Consider the following 19,018-nt stretch of genomic DNA (forward strand, 5'->3'; position numbering starts at 1 on the left):
CCTGTGAGGAAGTACTTACATTACTACTCAAATACACATAAAACAGGTGGTGCTTGTACTGAATCACTAAATCCAACAGCAGAAATTTTACAGGCAAACTGTTCTTACTTGACATTTGATGCCAGCCAGGCTGCAGGATCACAGAAGCCCTTACAGTCACAGCTGCGGTTCCTCCTGGAGCTCCTCAGCTTCTGCAACTGCATCTCCTCCAGGTTGATATGTTCCACACCCACTGCTTTAAGCAGTGAGAAACGGCCCGAGATGTGTAATTCTGGGGAATCGAGCTATTCTCCAGGTTTGTGGCCTTCATGCTGACAGCATTCTGGACCTGGACCTGTTGGTCCTCTTTCTTCGTCAGCTGGTGAGACAAAAAGAGGACATTAGTAGTCATAACGATTCACTTATAAACCAAACCACTTTTGCTGTCAGTCTGGGTGCACGATGATTTTAATGTGATGAATTTGTCAGGTTAAACTGGCTGTTCATTCTCCATCTTCAGAACCTTGTGAACGTCCAAAGCTCAGAGTGTGTCTGATGGTGGCAGACAGTATAACAGCTAAATAAGCCCACTTGGACTTTTTGTTTAGTCCAGTCCACAGTTTGTTTTATTCTGTCAGAACAGGAAACTTGTTCTATGCTTTGCTGTGCTAACAGTTTACAAATAACTGATGTCTTCTGTGTTGCACTTTATGTTCTTGTGTGCACAAACAGATGCACAGTCTAAAAACCTGGAGAGTGTCCCTGAGGTTTCATGAAATGGGAATTTGAAGATTAGCAAAGATCATTTTGTAAGGGAAAGATGCTGCACACCTAATTGCATTAGACACAATTTTTGTGCCATCAGGATGAAGTTGAAGTAAAACAATTCCAAGCAGAAGACACCTCTGGCAGATGCCCCTGTTGCTCAACTTGCTTCTCGTCAAATGGTAACGGAATGCATTTCTTGGTCGCTGTGGTGCGGCATCATGCCAGGGTGCAGCCTCCTTTCTGTAGAACTCCAGTGAAACCCTGACACCGAGGACAGAAGAATGTTGTCAGAAGATCTCCAGTTGGGTTGGTGACCTCCCCGTAAGCCTTGAATATAAACCAGCACATTTTGATGTGGATCCACAAAAAGGAGGAGGGCCATGTCATTTTGTCATGAGCTGGTAGTTCTGTGAGGCAAGATGGGTCATTAAAATATTGACCTGCTTTATTCCAAAACTTTTGGACCTTGGTGGTGGAGTGCATACTATTCAGACTTTTCCACAAATGGAAATGATTGAAGGTTATTTGGACATTGGTGCCATCTTGAGAGCTGGCTCGGGTTTCTATCAGTTTTGAGCAGAACCCTTGTAATCAAGGATGTTATCAAAGAGTTACACTTCACATGGGTAAAACCAGCTATTTTTTTTTTCTTGTTCCAGCGGAGAACCAATTTTTCAGTTTAAGAAGTGGTTTATTCTTCGTCAAAATACTCAGAACACTTAAAAATTTGGTGCATGAACCCTTTGGATCGAAGAGGACTACATGAGCCTGTTCTGTAGGTGTTTGTTTCATCACAATATCATGCTATCACACAGATGCTGTTGGGCCGTCTCACCTTGGGCCGTCTCAATTGTTGCAGTTATCAGCTCCACTATTATTCATCATCTCAAATGGCAAATCTGTTTGCAGGTCAGACCTGATGCTTCAAGGATTACTTTATTTTTCTACAGTTACACCGCCAGCTTGGAGTCCTGTACTGACATATCTAAAGGGAACAGGGTTATTCAAGAGAATTTAGGATAGAGTAACTTCCCTAATCTCCACAATTCCTCATTAGTAGGTACATCAGAATCCAGTAATGCTCCACTCCCAAACAGTTGGTGGCGGTAATGCACCGTGCTAGTTTGCAAACCAATAAAAGCCAAAGAAGAAGAAGGCGTAACCGGATATATGTCATAATGTGACAGTGCGATGCGGCAAAGACGCATCTGGTTGAGAGTTGGTTAGGAGAATTGATAGTTTTTAATTAAAATGAGCTCGATCGGGACCGGGGTGAGTGTCTTTGAATTGAAATTTCGTGTTTTTGTTTAATGCGTTATTTGAGATTTGAGTCCACTGTTATATCCACTGTAAAACGTTGCAAGTATAGTTTTCTTTCATAAAAACTTGTAGCTTACTAGCGTGCTAGCCTGCTGAGTCACAGCCAGGCCAAAGCAGTTAGCCTCATTCGAGCTGAAGTAAAACTGAAACTAGTTCTCACTTCAAGCGTTCTGGATGTATATTGAGAGCAAAAATAAATTAATATATAATAAATAATAGTAATAATATACTGTAGAGTCTTTCGGCTTGAAAATCGGAACATGAATCCAGTTTAGCCTTTAGCTCCGCGGTACTCTAGTCCAGACACAATCCGGTTCACTTCAGGCATGTTTCGTCTTGATGTTGCTCCAGATGTTTTTTTCTGTAACGAAATATAGTTTTGATCCAGTCTTTTAATTTCCTTTTGAAATGCGCAATCCGCTTTAGGACAACGAAACCTTGTTTGTGCACTTCTCGTAACCATGTCCTGATGATCAGTCAGTACGTTCCGGAGCTTCTGGCCCATATAACAGCCAGAAAAGTTAATATTTTAAAAAAGTGTAATGTTTCACAGGGGGCTGTTGAGTCAGCAGTAGGGATGGGTATTGATAAGATTTTATCTATTGATGCTATTATCGATTCCGCTTATCGAGCCGATTCCTTATGGATTCCCTTATCAATACCGCTTGTGAATTTTTTTGTGGTTTTCTATGTCAGAACATTATATTAAGTCATAAAGTAAATAAATATGAAACTGGTCATTGGATCCTTGATCTCTGGACATAAACAAACTCTACATGGTGGATCCTTGATCTCTGTGCATAAATAGAAATAAACAAAATCTGTAGTTTTTGTCAAAAGCATTTCCTTTCAGACATTAATGGCACAAATATAACTCCATACATAGCCTCTGAGCTGGGCGCAGCCGGCAGCGCTGTAAGTCAGGATGTAATTCATAAAGAACGCATATCGTCTCATTTTGGGAGGAAAAAACATTTTGGTCGATTGTAGTTTGTTTGTGTTACAATGTTTGGATGGAAAGAGGTGTCATTTGATTTAAAATGGCGATTCACTTTGAAGTTATTAATTCGGTTATTAACTCTAACGTGACTCGGCAGAGATCAGCGCAGCGTTTGGAGCTGTGCAAATGTAATGGAGGACAATTCTTGTTTCTTTCCCTCAACAAGACAAGTTAGTGACTTTAATCAGCACAAAAATGACTCACGATTGACATATTTAAATGGCTTTGAGAGGGTTTAAGAAACAGACTTGCCGCTTCTGAAAAGCAGCGAAGCAGAGAACCAATGAAGCAGTGAGTCGGAGCACTGCTTCGTTGGTCCAAGCTTCAAGAAGAACTGTGCTGCAGAAGCAGTTGATTATAGACCCACTGCAGGGTCTGCAATCATCGTAGAGAAATGATAATTTTCCCGACAAACACTCTCAAAAACGACTGCTCTGAAGGGCCGGTAAGGGGATCGTTAAGCAAAAAGCCTATTGATGTCAGTGGATCGAATAATTATTTAACGATTCTTGAAAAGAACCGGTTCTCGATACCCAACCCTAGTCAGCAGAGGTGATCAAAGGTGTTTTCAGTGACATCACAATTATGGGCGTGACCAGCCGTTTTGGATTTCTTGGCAGCATTCATTTCCTTTCAGTTTCATTTATTTATATAGCGCCAAATCACAACAAAGCTGCCTCAAGGTGCTTCACACAAGCAAGGTCTAACCTTACCAATCCATAGAGCAAGCACATGGGCAACAGTGGTAAGGAAAACTCCCTCTGATGATTTGAGGAAGAAATCTCAAGCAGACTAGACTCAAAGGGGTGACCCTATCCTTGGACTGTATACTCACCAGCATTGGCGAGTAAACATTGGAAGCGCACGCTCTATTCTTCCATGGCAAAAGTTTGCGAAAACCTGGAAAAACCTCCTCAGACATACAGGGATGCACAATCATACTTGGAGATGATGAAATTAGTTGGTGGTGAAGATCCGTATGAAATTCCATCATCTGCTGGTTGGCAGTGAAAGTTCACTGCCTGGTGTTACACACAGATGTCGTGAATTTTATTTATTTTCACCTAGACCCAGAGGACTTGGGAAAAACTACGAAGGCTTGGATGCCTATAACCAGTGTGTTTGTGGTTGGGTACGAAGAAAAAATGCGACGGATCATGGAGGGCAAATAGAAAAGTAACTATCAGCACATCCACAGCACACGGATTATCTTTGTTGTTCTCTGAGGTTAATATTTCCTGCTGTTCTGCGACACACGCAGGTAAAATACATGTGAAATACTTTTCATGCCAAAATTAACTTGCATTAATAACTGTTATTATTAAATGTCATGGGAGTTTGTGCTTTTACCAATGTCTCGGAGCACCAACAATTTTAAGACAGTTTAAAAATGTTTGATTTGTGATGTTATTCATACAGATTTTAATGTTCAATGGACAGATTTTAAAAATGAAATGTTTTTTGATCCAATAAGATACTGATTAAAGATTATTGTGCAAAATCGTCGTTTACATTTTTGCAGTTTTTCACAGGCTTTGCTCTGATTCCTTATTGCCTTTGGCAATCTAGAGTAATGCAGGCTCATCTCTCTGTCTGACTGATTGTGTCACCTAACGACGTCACAGTAAAGCCCCTGTCACATTGGCGTATTCGTAGAGCTGCTCATTGCGGCGTTGTTTCATTTAAATACACCCGAAATACGCACGTACTCAACCTTTTTCAGTGTTTGTTCATATTTGCAGCTGCGTGTGTTCGCATTTTAATGTGTGCACACAGTCGCGTGTACCATGCCCTATTAAACCAGTTCAATAAATCAGTTATTTTCTGCCTCTGTGGAAGTGCGCTCTGTTCTCTACTGCACGGTGTGGTGCGGCTCAAAAACAGAGTCATTTAACATTATTATTATTATTATTATTTATTTTTTTTTTTTTGTCTTGGTAAAGGCTGCCCTGAACAAAACGCTGTGACTTGCTAAACTGGGAGAGAGCGTTTTTATTGATAGGTCGGTCGGTCTGTCTGTCTGTCTGTCTCTGTGTGTCGGTCTGTCTCTGTCTCTGGGTCTGGGTCTGTCTCTGTCTTGGTTGGTCGGTCGGTCTGTCTCTGTCTATGTCTCTCTCTCTCTCTCTCTCTCTCTCTCTCAATAGCGGACAGTAGCACGGCGCTGCGTGTACTCGTGTGAAGGCTCCATGCTGTGCTGTACGCCAAAGAAAATTAAACATGTTTAATTTCTTCCATCCTACATGCGTAGCCCTCAGCATACTGCTGTGTATTGAGAAAAACTCCACGTGAAGTGGGCGGAGAGCTGCTCATTACAGCGTAGATGATACGGTGTAATGAGCAGCTCTATGAATACGCCACTGTGACAGGGGCTTAACTCACCATGACAGCATTTGAACACTAACAATAGATGCTGGTAAACAGAAGGGATAGCGGAGTATCACAGAGATGGCTGACTTCGGGTTTGTGATATCATGCTATACTTTAAAGTTTTAGGCACTGATTACAGATTAAGATGGAATGCCTCTGATTGATCCTCCTCACGTAACAACTCGTGTGCCCTCTGACCCCAACACTGATCCCTGACATTAATGGTCTTGACATTCTTCCCCGTGTACACAAATATTTGTTGTAGGTCTGTCCTCCTCATACTGTACTTGTAGAATTCATGTTTTGGGATACGCGTCCCATACCTGCAGCCACTTCATAAATTTTATGCTGCCACGAGAAGATCGTGGCTGGTTGCTAGGAAATCGGCATCTGTCTGGGTTTACACAGCTGAGACAGAAGTGGTATGCCTTGGACATTTTTTTTATGTCCGAGTTTCTTCTCTGTTAGAATGTCGACCAGTGAAATCTGGAGGGGACCCACTAAATTTCAAACGATGCTGGCCCAGGGAGCTACTGAGCAAAACCTTTCAAAGTCTACCTGTATAATATGTGTATTTATTTTTCTTGATCTAGTTGTAAATTGTGATGTACTAATGGCACACTTTCTCTTTGTCTCTCAGTATGATCTGTCGGCCTCTACCTTCTCTCCAGATGGACGAGTGTTTCAGGTGGAATATGCCATGAAGGCCGTAGAGAACAGCAGGTTGGGTCTTTTCAACAAATGTTTAAATATAATCCATTCTTAGACTACCCCACAACTCTGTTCTTCCACACTAGCGTCTTCAGGTTCACAATGCATTAACGATTGTCTGTCTTCATGAAGAAAGAGATCACATTACATGTTAGACTAAGAGCCTGTATCCATTAGGGGTATAGCGGATCTCAAAACTCATATTTTTTGACCATCGTACAAAAAAGACAAATATTACTTGATTTCAATTTTAAAGAAGAATTTGGAGATTCTTTCATGGGCCTCATTCACAAACGGTGCCTGTGCACAAATCTGTGCCTAAACTGTTCTTATGCATAATTGATGCCCAAATCTGGAATTCATCAATATTTTCTTTCCTAAATTTGTTCATATTCTGCCCAAAAAAATTTAGAACATCCTCAGACTGTGGGTACACACAAATGGTGATGGTCTAGTTGTACTAGAAAGTAAAAAAATAAACCCTGTAAATTAAATTCAATGGCTTTATTAATAATTTAATCCATCTTCCATACCCACTTACTCCAATTAAGGGTCAAGGGGTGGTGGAGCCTGTCCCAGCAGTCATAGGGCTTGAGGTGGGGTACACCCTGGACAGGATGCAAGTCGCAGGGCAACATATAGACAAATACAGGCACACTCGCACACACAGCTATGGACAATTTAAAGTTTCCATTTTACCTAACCTGCATGTCTTCGGATGTGGGAGGAAGCCAGAATACCTGGAGGGAACCCACACACACACAGAGAGAAAATGCAAACTCCACACAGAAAGGCCACAGGTGGGAATCCTTCTTGCTGTGAGGCAGCAGTGCTAACCACTAAGATACCGTGCTGCCCTAATAATTAAATTTAGTTTAGTAATTTAGAAATATTATTTTAACATTATTAAATTAAATAATCTAATTCACTCATGCAGTATGTTCCCTAAGTGTGGTGCCTGGTAGGGCTGTCACAATTCTTACAATATTTGCCAGTCGCGATTATTTTTCATATTCGCGATTACCGTGAATTATTTATTTTATCCACAAAGCATAAAACGACTCAGAATCTGACAACATTGTGCTGCAGCCTTGCTCACTCTGTTTCGCGATCATCTTAAGGCAGGACAATAACATGGAGGGTGAGGAGTGATCCTTCCTGCCGTTTGGATAAGACGGCTGATTAAAACAGCGACTGCCTTCTTCAAAAGCCGTCTAAAATGCGGAGTTTACCGAAGGAGCTGTCTGTGTGTGTCTGTGCGCGCGGAGTCAACAGGCTGCAGACTGCGAAGGAGGGGGTGGGTGAGGGAGATTCCTGAATGGAGGCACGACACGTTGCTGAACCATCAGTGTACAGCGAGCGCGGAGCAGAGAGAGGATTTTAACCTGAGTGAACATGTTAAAAAAACAAAACCAAACTCTGGAGCTGCCTTTACTTCTCTCTGAACTTTCTCTCCCGGTGTGATTCTGCCGTTACCATCCTGTTCACACCATGTGCGCGTTGTATACTGAATTTATGACATCATGAGATGAAATAAATGGTCAAATATCTTTAAAAACATATTTAAAAAATGAGAATGTATGAATGAACTGAGCAAAAAAAAAAACAAAACCCTGACGTGGAGAAGCTGTGGTGGTGTTCAGACGTTCAGATCACAAAAAGCAGGTGAGAACTCTGAACTTTAACAGCTGTTATTTTCCAAAAGTATTTATTTGTTCAACCTTGAGCTTAATGTAGTGTTTAAGTACAAAATGTGACTAATGAGGAGAAACAATTTCAGAAATGCAACAGAAACAACCACAAACCAGAAAAAGTTGGGACTGTATGTAAAATGAAGATAAAAATAAAAATGCTGCACTATTCCCAGTTTCTCCACTCACAGAAGCCAAACGTTCTTCCAGAGTTGTGTAGCCTTGTACTATGATAGTAGAATATAAAGAAGGGAAAAAAAATAGACAATATATTCGTCAATCACAATTATTTGTCTGACAATTAATCGTCTCCAGAAATTCCTAATCGTGACAGCCCTAGTGCCTGGTGGAGTTGCCATGTACACTACGTAAAGCCAGCTACTATTAATCTAATCTGGTTACTTTTAAGATTGAGTAATCAGCAAAGTAACTAATAGTTACTAGTTCATAGTTAATAATATTTATCAGGATGGGGGTTTCTCTCTCAAAGCAGGTGAAATCTTGCATGGTGCAGTAAAGTGTATACTTAGTTTACTGTTCTATTCATAGTGCTTAGTTCAGTCGCTAAAACAACTAAGACAATATATATTTTTCTTAATCTGCTTATTTCATCAGAGCCATTAATAGGGCAGGGGAATTGTTATTCCAATTTTAGACAAACTGATCATGAGTCAATGCAGTTTAAAATAGATCTAATATCAAGAGTAACTGCTCATTGTTTTAAATATGTCTGATGGATGTAATCAGCTGCTGCACATAAAGAAATTGGAGTCACCTGTTCACTTGCCAGTGTACGCGTATATATTGTATCAGTGAGGAGTGCATGTATTGCTTTGTTTGGAGTAATTAATTACAGCTTATGCAGTTCTTATGCATAAATATATTTTACTTGGAGAAAGTAAATTCTGAAATATCAAAATATATCTCTCAATTTACTCTCGGAGTACAGCTCTTCAAAACTTTGTAACAAAATTACGTTGATGACTGAATTGGTAAATTTATGATGCCATGAAAGAAAAAATAAGCTCAGTAATCTGTCTTTCAAAGTTCATCCATTATTTTGGGGTGCCAAATATTGTAAATACCAAATTTAAGCTTTATGCTTCCATTCAGAGCTGACATATTGCTTTCTGAATATGCAAATACAGGTTCAAAATATGTTCGCCCCATGTTATGGTACCCTGATTTGCAATTTTTTTTTCCCTATGAAGGCATTTGAGCTAGATAAAAAAAAAATTACATAAAGTTGGTATATCAATATGCTCTCCACAAAAAAAAAAATATGAAGTGGCTGAGCACTTGCCCACATGGTCACATCATAGAGACTGGAGGCCTATTTTTGACTTTCTGCATTCATGTTCAGTTTTCAAGAGTAAATAATTCAAAAACCCTTTAAGTTATGTTTTCCACACATATAACTAGTACCCCAGATATGTGTTTTCTACAATATGAAGATTATCCACTGAATTCCTTCTTTAGTACAGCTCTTTGAAATTTTGTAATTTTTGTGAGAATGGACAAACTGGCATGTTTGTGATGCTACAGAATGAAAAATTAGCTCTGTATCCCATTTTTTGAAATTTACTACTGTATCTGGGGTGTCCATATAGGGTGTATTCCAAATTTGAGCTTTATATCTGCATTATTAGCTGAGATAATGTCTTTTAAAAATGAAAGAAAGCTCAATAAAGTGTGAAAAATAGGACTGTGGTTACCCTTATTAAAAAAAAAAAAATATATATATATATAAAAAAAACTGCTTGGAATTAAGCAGAGATATTTTGCATGTGTTCATCAGACATATGTAGGTACTTGCAAAAAAAACAACAAAAAAAAAAACAAAACAAACACAACGAGAATCCGAGTTGGTGACCTGAGAGGCACCTGATGATTTCACACGGAATGACCCAAATTAATATTTATTGTGTCGTTTGGAGACTGGTAATTCTCTAAAAATGCATGAAGAACCCCTTCTGACTCAGTTGCTGATCTGAATTATTGCTGTAATTTGCTGAGTGGCTCCTGCACACTTCACAGTCTTGTACTGTTGTGTTAAAAAAAAAAAAAAAAAAAAAAAATCATCCCGCCTGAGCTGAGTGTGTAATATTAACAATATGACACACTGGCAACCACTTAAATGAGGTGACCTCATGGAATCAAACTATCACACTGCAGTGCGTGTCCTTTGTTCTGTCATTCTTAAGCCACCTTGACACTTGCATGAATTTGATCCCTGTACTGCCAATGAGTAAACTCATCATAAGCTGTTGTAAACTGTGCAATGAACTGTGCGTGGCTGCATGCCAGTAGAGAAAGAAAATTTTTAAATGTTCCAAATTTCTGGCATGCATTAATTTTGTGCCGCTTGCATGAACTAGTCATGAACATTGCACAACCTATTTGAAAACACTGCGTGTCAATGTGTGTCATTACGCCCAGGGCATCTGAATGATTATGACGAGATATTACACCTATAAATGTAATTTTACAGATACATTATTTAACTCAGAAGGAGGAATGAAAATGAAACTGTTTTACCAATCCATTACAATATATATATATATATATATATATATATATATATATATATATATATATATATATAATAAATAATTACCTTTGACACACAATTCCAAATGTGTTCTCCACTGCACAACGTGCAAGCGACAACCTGCAGCTGTAGATAACTTCTCTGCGATGAGAGAATGGTTTCATCAACCAAGTTCTGAGAGCAAATACATAATCAGCGAGGCGTCAAGAGGGACGCATTGGCAATTGCATGGGAGTTGTTGTCCCTTTGGCTGCTCCCGTTTTTGTGTTTGGGGTTGCCACAGCGGATACAACCAGATCCACATTGAGATTTGGCACAGGTTTTACGCTGGATGCCCTTCCTGACGCAACTCCAGTGTTACCTGGAGAAACACACACAGCCGCTGGTGTTCCAAAGAGGTCTCCCATCCAAGTACTAACCAGGTCCCGCACTGCTTAGCTTCTGAGATCTGACAGAATCAGGCTGACACAGAGCAGATCGGCTGCAGCAATTGCACGGCAGTGTGGGTATCAAATTTGTGCAAGTGTCAAGGTACCTTTACTGTAGTTGTTGGCATTTGTTTATTGATGTAACTGTGTGTATCCATGTTTAGTACGGCCATTGGGATCCGTTGCAAGGATGGCATTGTGTTTGGTGTGGAGAAGCTTGTCCTGTCCAAACTCTATGAGGAGGGCTCCAACAAACGCATCTTCAACATAGACCGACACGTTGGAATGGTAATGGACACATACTCATCTGTTAGAGATCACTGGTCTATTGTTGCAAAGTAGAGGTGTGAAAATATCTGTATTCTTTTATTGTGATTCAGAAGTTCTAAAAAAGTTAAGATGCTAAAGAATTTACCACTTTGTAATGTTGCTGCTCATGATCACAATGCTTAAAAAATGTTTTAGCATTGATGATACAAGAGATGAAGCATTTCGGGTGTTATTTTGTCCTATTTTTCCTGAAGACACGGCTTAAGGCATGCAACAGTACAGGCTCATTTTTGTATTTTCCGTTTCAAAATTCTCCACACATTCTCTGTTAGGGACAGGTCAGGACTGCAGGAATGTCAGTCCTGTACCCATGCCCTCTGCTTCTACAGCCTTGCCTTTGTAATGTGTGCAGAATGTGGTTTTGCATCGTCTTCTTGAAAAAATGCATGGATGTTCCTGGAAAAGACGTCATCTTGAAGGCAGCATATGTTGCTCTAAAATCTCAGTGTACATTTCTGCAATAATGGTGTTGTCATCACAAGTGTAAGTTACTTTTTCCAAGGCCACTGACATAATCCCATACCATGGCAGATCCTGGCTTTTGTATTTGTTGCTAATAACAGTCTGGATGGATCTTTTCATTTTTAGTGTACAACCCCTGGCAAAAATTATGGAATCACCGGCCTCGGAGGATGTTCATTCAGTTGTTTAATTTTGTAGAAAAAAAGCAGATCACAGACATGACACAAAACTAAAGTCATTTCAAATGGCAACTTTCTGGCTTTAAGAAACACTATAAGAAATCAAGAAAAAAAGATTGTGGCAGTCAGTAACGGTTACTTTTTTAGACCAAGCAGAGGAAAAAAATATGGACTCACTCAATTCTGAGGAATAAATTATGGAATCACCCTGTAAATTTTCATCCCCAAAACTAACACCTGCATCAAATCACATCTGCTTGTTAGTCTGCATCTAAAAAGGAGTGATCACACCTTGGAGAGCTGTTGCACCAAGTGGACTGACATGAATCATGGCTCCAACACGAGAGATGTCAATTGAAACAAAGGAGAGGATTATCAAACTCTTAAAAGAGGGTAAATCATCACGCAATGTTGCAAAAGATGTTGGTTGTTCACAGTCAGCTGTGTCTAAACTCTGGACCAAATACAAACAACATGGGAAGGTTGTTAAAGGCAAACATACTGGTAGACCAAGGAAGACATCAAAGCGTCAAGACAGAAAACTTAAAGCAATATGTCTCAAAAATCAAAAATGCACAACAAAACAAATGAGGAACGAATGGGAGGAAACTGGAGTCAACGTCTGTGACCGAACTGTAAGAAACCGCCTAAAGGAAATGGGATTTACATACAGAAAAGCTAAACGAAAGCCATCATTAACACCTAAACAGAAAAAAACAAGGTTACAATGGGCTAAAGAAAAGCAATCGTGGACTGTGGATGACTGGATGAAAGTCATATTCAGTGATAAATCTGGAATCTGCATTGGGTAAGGTGATAATGCTGGAACTTTTGTTTGGTGCCGTTCCAATGAGATTTATAAAGATGACTGCCTGAAGAGAACATGTAAATTTCCACTGTCATTGATGATATGGGGCTGCATGTCAGGTAAAGGCACTGGGGAGATGGCTGTCATTACATCATCAATAAATGCACAAGTTTACGTTGATATTTTGGACACTTTTCTGATGTTTGAGGATGATGAAATCATTTTTCAAGAAGATAATGCATCTTGCCATAGAGCAAAAACTGTGAAAACATTCCTTGCAAAAACACATATAGGGTCAATTTCATGACATAGGGTCAATGTCAACGAGCAGATGTGATTTGATGCAGGTGTTAGTTTTGGGGATGGAAATTTACAGGGTGATTCCATAATTTATTCCTCAGAATTGAGTGAGTCCATATTTTTTTCCTCTGCTTGGTCTAAAAAAGCAACCGTTACTGACTGCCACAATCTTTTTTTCTTGATTTCTTATACTGTTTCTTAAAGCCAGAAAGTTGCCATTTGAAATGACTTTAGTTTTGTGTCATGTCTGTGATCTGCTTTTTTTCTACAAAATTAAACAACAGAATGAACATCCTCCGAGGCCGGTGATTCCATAATTTTTGCCAGGGGTTGTAGAACAGGGGTTCTCAATCCGGTCCTCAAGGAACCCTGAACTCTGCAAAAACTGTCCCTATCAAAATACAAATCTAGCCAAATTCTCTTGGATTAAGCAAAAAAACCTGACAAGGGGTAAGAAAAATGTACTTGGTTAGAATTCTCAAAACCAGCAAAATATCTTGGCACTGAATAATCAAAAACAAGACAGAATGCTTTAAAACTAGACAGAATTCTTATTTTAAGATTGGCCTTTTTTAAAATCAGGAAAACAATCTTGTTCGTTTGCTTGGATGATTTGAAATCCATTGCCTTGTTACTGGTTAAATAGAACTTATTTGCTGGAAAAACTTTAGAATAATTCTTTAAGAAAAAGTGTGGCACATTTTCCCAAAATAAGGCATTTTGTCTTATGTAAAAAAAAGCTTGACAAGATTATTTTCTACTTAGACAAAGACTAAATCAAATTTTCTTTAAACAAGTGTTTTTTTTTTTTTTTGCTTTCTTAGATATCAGTTTTTGCAGTGAACCAGCACATTTTCCATCTCTCCCTGCTCTGCCACAAGCTGATTTACTAATTCAGGTGCACACCCAATCATCTCCTAACAGACACCTGAATTACCAGATCAGCTTGTGGCAGAGCAGGGAGAAATGGAAAATGTGCAGATTTAGGGGTCCTTGAGGACCTGATTGAGAACCCCTGGTCGAGAACACACGGTGTCAGTTTCTTCTGGGGGGAGGAGGAGAAGAAGGAGGAGGACTACATTTCTGTAGCGCCTTTCCATCTAGGAGATGCTCAAAGCACTTTACAGTGTTGGATGGAAAAAATATATCTGGAATACCGATCCGTCTGAAACACAATACATGTTTTTACTGTGATTGTTCAACTCGGATGCCTGTGAACCCAGAGAAGTCAACACCACTTTTGGACAAGGTTAACATAAAGCTTCTTTTTGCACAGTACAATGGTCCCCTCATTAGTGGCCCCTCTCACGAGCGGCCACCAGCATATACGGCCGCATTTCTGTTGCAACAATTGTTTTTCTATTGATTTCACCTCTCAAGAGTGGCCCACTCAAAACGATAAAATTCCTCAACAACAGCCAATCTGTGGAAATTCCTAACCGGGTTTTCCCATGGAAGTTGCGTCCAAACTCTCCCGCAAATGTGAGTTTGCGAAATTACTCCAGTAAACAAAAGACCAAAGAAAAATGGCTTCCGTTAGCGAAACTCCCACATCGTGGAAAAGAAAGGCTTTCGTGAAAGTCATTTGTTTGAATAAGAAAGGTGAAGGTTCCTGAAAGTTAGCTGTTGATTTAAGTTTTGGTAAAATGCAGATCATCAACATTCATTAACATTCATACATGAAAATAAATCCCATGATTAGGGATGGGTATCATGAACCAGTTCTTTTCGAGAATCGTTAAGATCCGCTGCTTTGTTGGTTCTTTAATTCACTGCTTTTCAGAAGCGGAAAGTCTGTTTCTTAACCCCTCTCAAAGCCATTAAAATATGTAAATTGTGAGTCACTTACTGGGACTCTTGTCTTGTTGCAGGCAAGAAACGAGAATCGTCCTCCATTCTGTTTGCACATCTCCCAAAGCTGTGCCGCTCACTGTAGGGTTAGAGTCTGGCCGGAATTAATAACTTCAAAGCGAGTTGCAGTTTTAAATCAAATGACACCTCTTTCCAAACTTTGAAATACAAATAATAAACTACCTTCGACCAAAACATTTTTTTCCTCCCAAAATTAGACGTCCCGCATTTTTTATGAATTACATTGATGCTGATGTGCAGCCCAGCCAGCTGAGCTCAGTTCAGAGGTATGGAGTGACATTCATGCCATTGTCTGAAAGGAAATGCTTTTGACAAAAACTACAGATTGGTTTATTTCTATTTATGTCCGCAGATCAAGGATCCACTAACTGATGTAATATTCATTTACTTTAAGACTCAATAAAATGTTGTTGACGTAGAAAACCTGTAAAGAATACTTTTAGTACACAGAAAATTCACAAGAGGTATTGATAAGAGAATCGATAAGGAATTGGATCGATAATGGCATCGATAACAATAAAATCTTATCAATACCCATCCCTACCCATGATCCACCGAGACAAAAATGAAATGAAATTTAAATGTTAAATTACACTGTATGGACTCCATGTGGAGGGGGCGAGGCCATGCGACAGTGTACGCGCTCTCGATGACATGCATGTTGACATCTACGTGCTCCGCCTACCAAAGAAAAGGGTACCGCTGGCGATGGAAAGGCAAGCCAAGCCCTACTTAACCGTTCCGACCCGTACCATACTGCGCCGCACCAACCCGGGCGACAGGGATGAATGATCTTATTTTAAGACCATTTCAATGCAGTGGTGCCAGTATACCCTATCAAAGAGCAATGAACTTTTAATTCTTAATATTCACATATTGGAATTGGAGTACCATACAACTACACATAATGATAATAATGATGATGACTCATTTTACACTCAACAAAAATATAAACGCAACACTTTTGGTTTTGCTCCCATTTTGTATGAGATGAACTCAAAGATCTAAAACTTTTTCCACATATACAATATCACCATTTCTCTCAAATATTGTTCACAAACCAGTCTAAATCTGTGATAGTGAGCACTTCTCCTTTGCTGAGATAATCCATCCCACCTCACAGGTGTGCCATATGAAGATGCTGATTAGACACCATGATTAGTGCACAAGTGTGCCTTAGACTGCCCACAATAAAAGGCCACTCTGAAAGATGCAGTTTTATCACACAGCACAATGCCACAGATGTCGCAAGATTTGAGGGAGCGTGCAATTGGCATGCTGACAGCAGGAATGTCAACCAGAGCTGTTGCTCATGTATTGAATGTTCATTTCTCTACCATAAGCCGTCTCCAAAGGCGTTTCAGAGAATTTGGCACTACATCCAACCAGCCTCACAACCGCAGACCACGTGTAACCACACCAGCCCAGGACCTCCACATCCAGCATGTTCACCTCCAAGATCGTCTGAGACCAGCCACTCGGACAGCTGCTGGAACAATCGGTTTGCATAACCAAAGAATTTCTGCACAAACTGTCAGAAACCGTCTCAGGGAAGCTCATCTGCATGCTCGTCGTCCTCATCGGGGTCTCAACCTGACTTCAGTTCGTCGTCGTAACCGATTTGAGTGGGCAAATGCTCACATTCGCTGCCGTTTGGCACGTTGGCGAGGTGTTCTCTTCACGGATGATGCGAAGGAGATGTGTTGCACTGCATGAGGCAAATGGTGGTCACACCAGATACTGACTGGTATCCCCCCCCAATAAAACAAAACTGCACCTTTCAGAGTGGCCTTTTATTGTGGGCAGTCTAAGGCACACCTGTGCACTAATCATGGTGTCTAATCAGCATTTTGGTACGGCACACCTGTGAGGTGGGATGGATTATCTCAGCAAAGGAGAAGTGCTCACTATCACTGATTTAGACTGGTTTGTGAACAATATTTGAGGGAAATGGTGATATTGTGTATGTGGAAAAAGTTTTAGATCTTTGAGTTCATCTCATACAAAATGGGAGCAAAACCAAAAGTGTTGCGTTTATATTTTTGTTGAGTATATTTATAGAGTTCTTCTCTCTGTACTCGCTTTATATGTGGTTTAAAATAAAGAAAAAACAAAGCAGTAACACAGCTAATGAATAATAGTTATATGTAGTATATTAAGCAGTTCTTAAAAGATAAGTTTTGAGAAGTGATTTGAAGTTGGATAGTTCAGTGCAGTCTGCATTTAGCAATGTGAAAAAACATCTAAAATAAACAACAAATAAAATGGACTGTTAACAAGAATCACTGTGGCTTTAAACGGTCAACATACCAGCTTGTCTGCGTTAATGCACTTGCTCGCCTCTTATTTGGCCTAATCCCAAAAATGTTCCCACACCAGTAGAGCTGTGGTGTGCAGCTTTGAAACAAAATCCTTTTGAACTCAGACATTCTGGTAGGAATTATGCAGTTAGTGTGTGTGTGTGTGTGAGAGACCAGAAATATCACAGACATTCTCCATATTTTTCTGTTCAAGTGCTGCCTCAAAATCTTACGGTAGTGCAGTATATTCTGGTTTCATATTGGTGCCACTCAGACATAAAGAAAGGTGTGAACACAAGTGGCAATATTGATGTTTCCCAAAATATTTGCAGTTATGTCCATATTATAAGTAAATATTGTAATTGTTGTGACAGGCCTAGAAACTAGCACAGATTAAACTGATTATGGTCAGTCAGATGATAGACCAGATTCTTCTTCTGGGATACTGATTAAAACAATTGACAGATTAACATGAGTGCTCATGTGTGTTACTTGTGGCTCTACAACAAGTTGAGTTGTTATATTGTTTACTTGCACATATTGTGTGTCCTTCAGGAATAAAAATTTGCATCAGTACAGGGTTCTCACCAGGATTTTTTTCACAGCATAGAGGGAATTTAGTGGGGCTTAACTGCGCAACTAGCGTTGCAGGCGTGGGTAATTGTAGGAGGGTTTGAGGGCATCCGCCCCGAGAAAATTGTGAAATTCATGACCCTTTTAAACACTACAGTGGCTTGCAAAAGTATTTGGGCCCCTTGGTATTTCATGCATTTTAATTTGTTTATGCCATTTCATATACAAAAAGTAAATCAATTTTTTTATTTTTTTATTTTATTTATATTGAGAAGCTTGATTGACTCATTGTATTTGAAATGGCATAAACAAATTAAAATGCGTGAAATGCCAAGGGGCCAAATACTCTTGCAAGCCACTGTATTTCTTGCATTTTGAGTGCTACTTTGTGTTGCTAACTGGGACATTAAATAATGTGTGACATGCCCTTTTAAAATGGAAAGAGAAAAAAAAAAAACATAAAAGCCCCCCTATGCTCGACTGCGCTGGTGAGAACCCTACAATAGATGGCAGATGAAGACAGGATACATTGAGCAATGCCAAAAATCTCTTGAGACCTTACAGTTTAAACAGACATAAAAATACTATAAAATAGAGCACATTGCAGCAGTAGAGGTTAGCGTAATGTTGAAGTTGCGCTCATAGGACAAAATGTGTCATATTCCACAACTTTTGTTTCTCCTCATAACATCTTATCACTTTCATCCACTAGGCATGTATTGTTTGTTTGTCAAAGTCTCAGAAACTCTGCAGCAGTGTGAGATACACAGGACAGCTATCACGTGTGAATGAAGGAAAGTACTGTACATAACTATCTTAGGGCTTGTGTCCATATAGTACACCCACCCCTCTCCCCCAGCAGGAAAGTGCTGAGTGCGCTCAAAGAAGTGCTAAATCCCAGTGCTTCATCTCAGTGCTTTCTTAAGAATACGCAGTCTTGGGATTTGTTTTTATGACAACATTAAACAGCCAAGGACTGTGTTATGTGTGTGGTGATAAAAGCACTCATCCTCAGCAGGAACATAGTGTTTATGTAATTGTCTGTTTAATCTACTACCACAGATGAGCTTTATTTTGACACCAGCTGACTGTATGGAGATGGTGAAAACAAGTTGCTTCTTCTGTGTGTTTAGTTGTTTGGGTGCCATGTTTTGTCACATTAGTTTGGCTGCTTGAAAAGGCACTGTAATGATGATGCAGTGTCTTTCTGAAAAGTTCAGAGATTTTCTACTTAAAGCGCTTGAGGCTGGCTGCACAAAAAATGTGGAGGGAGGGAGGGAGCGCAATTGGGGGGGGGGGGAAATAAAAATACTGGCACTCAGGACAAAAATGCAGTTTCTTATTGCGTTAGTGTGGGCACTTATTTTTTCTTTTTCCAG

The 19,018-nt window shown here is 39.7% G+C and overlaps 1 protein-coding gene across 1 annotated transcript in view; it reads left to right on the forward strand.

Moving 5' to 3' along the window:
* The first annotated feature begins 1,873 nt into the window (after window positions 1–1,873).
* The window catches only part of psma3 (proteasome 20S subunit alpha 3), a 44,421-nt gene continuing 27,276 nt past the window's right edge, over window positions 1,874–19,018 (forward strand). The window contains exons 1-3 of the mRNA XM_034159328.1: window positions 1,874–2,019; window positions 6,075–6,157; window positions 10,980–11,103. Coding sequence (XP_034015219.1) covers window positions 1,999–2,019; window positions 6,075–6,157; window positions 10,980–11,103 — 228 coding nt within the window. The 5' untranslated portion in view covers window positions 1,874–1,998. The remainder of the gene's footprint in view (window positions 2,020–6,074; window positions 6,158–10,979; window positions 11,104–19,018) is intronic.

The sequence above is a fragment of the Thalassophryne amazonica genome, chromosome 19, assembly GCF_902500255.1.
Source record: "Thalassophryne amazonica chromosome 19, fThaAma1.1, whole genome shotgun sequence".
NCBI classification, from domain to species: Eukaryota; Metazoa; Chordata; class Actinopteri; order Batrachoidiformes; family Batrachoididae; genus Thalassophryne; species Thalassophryne amazonica.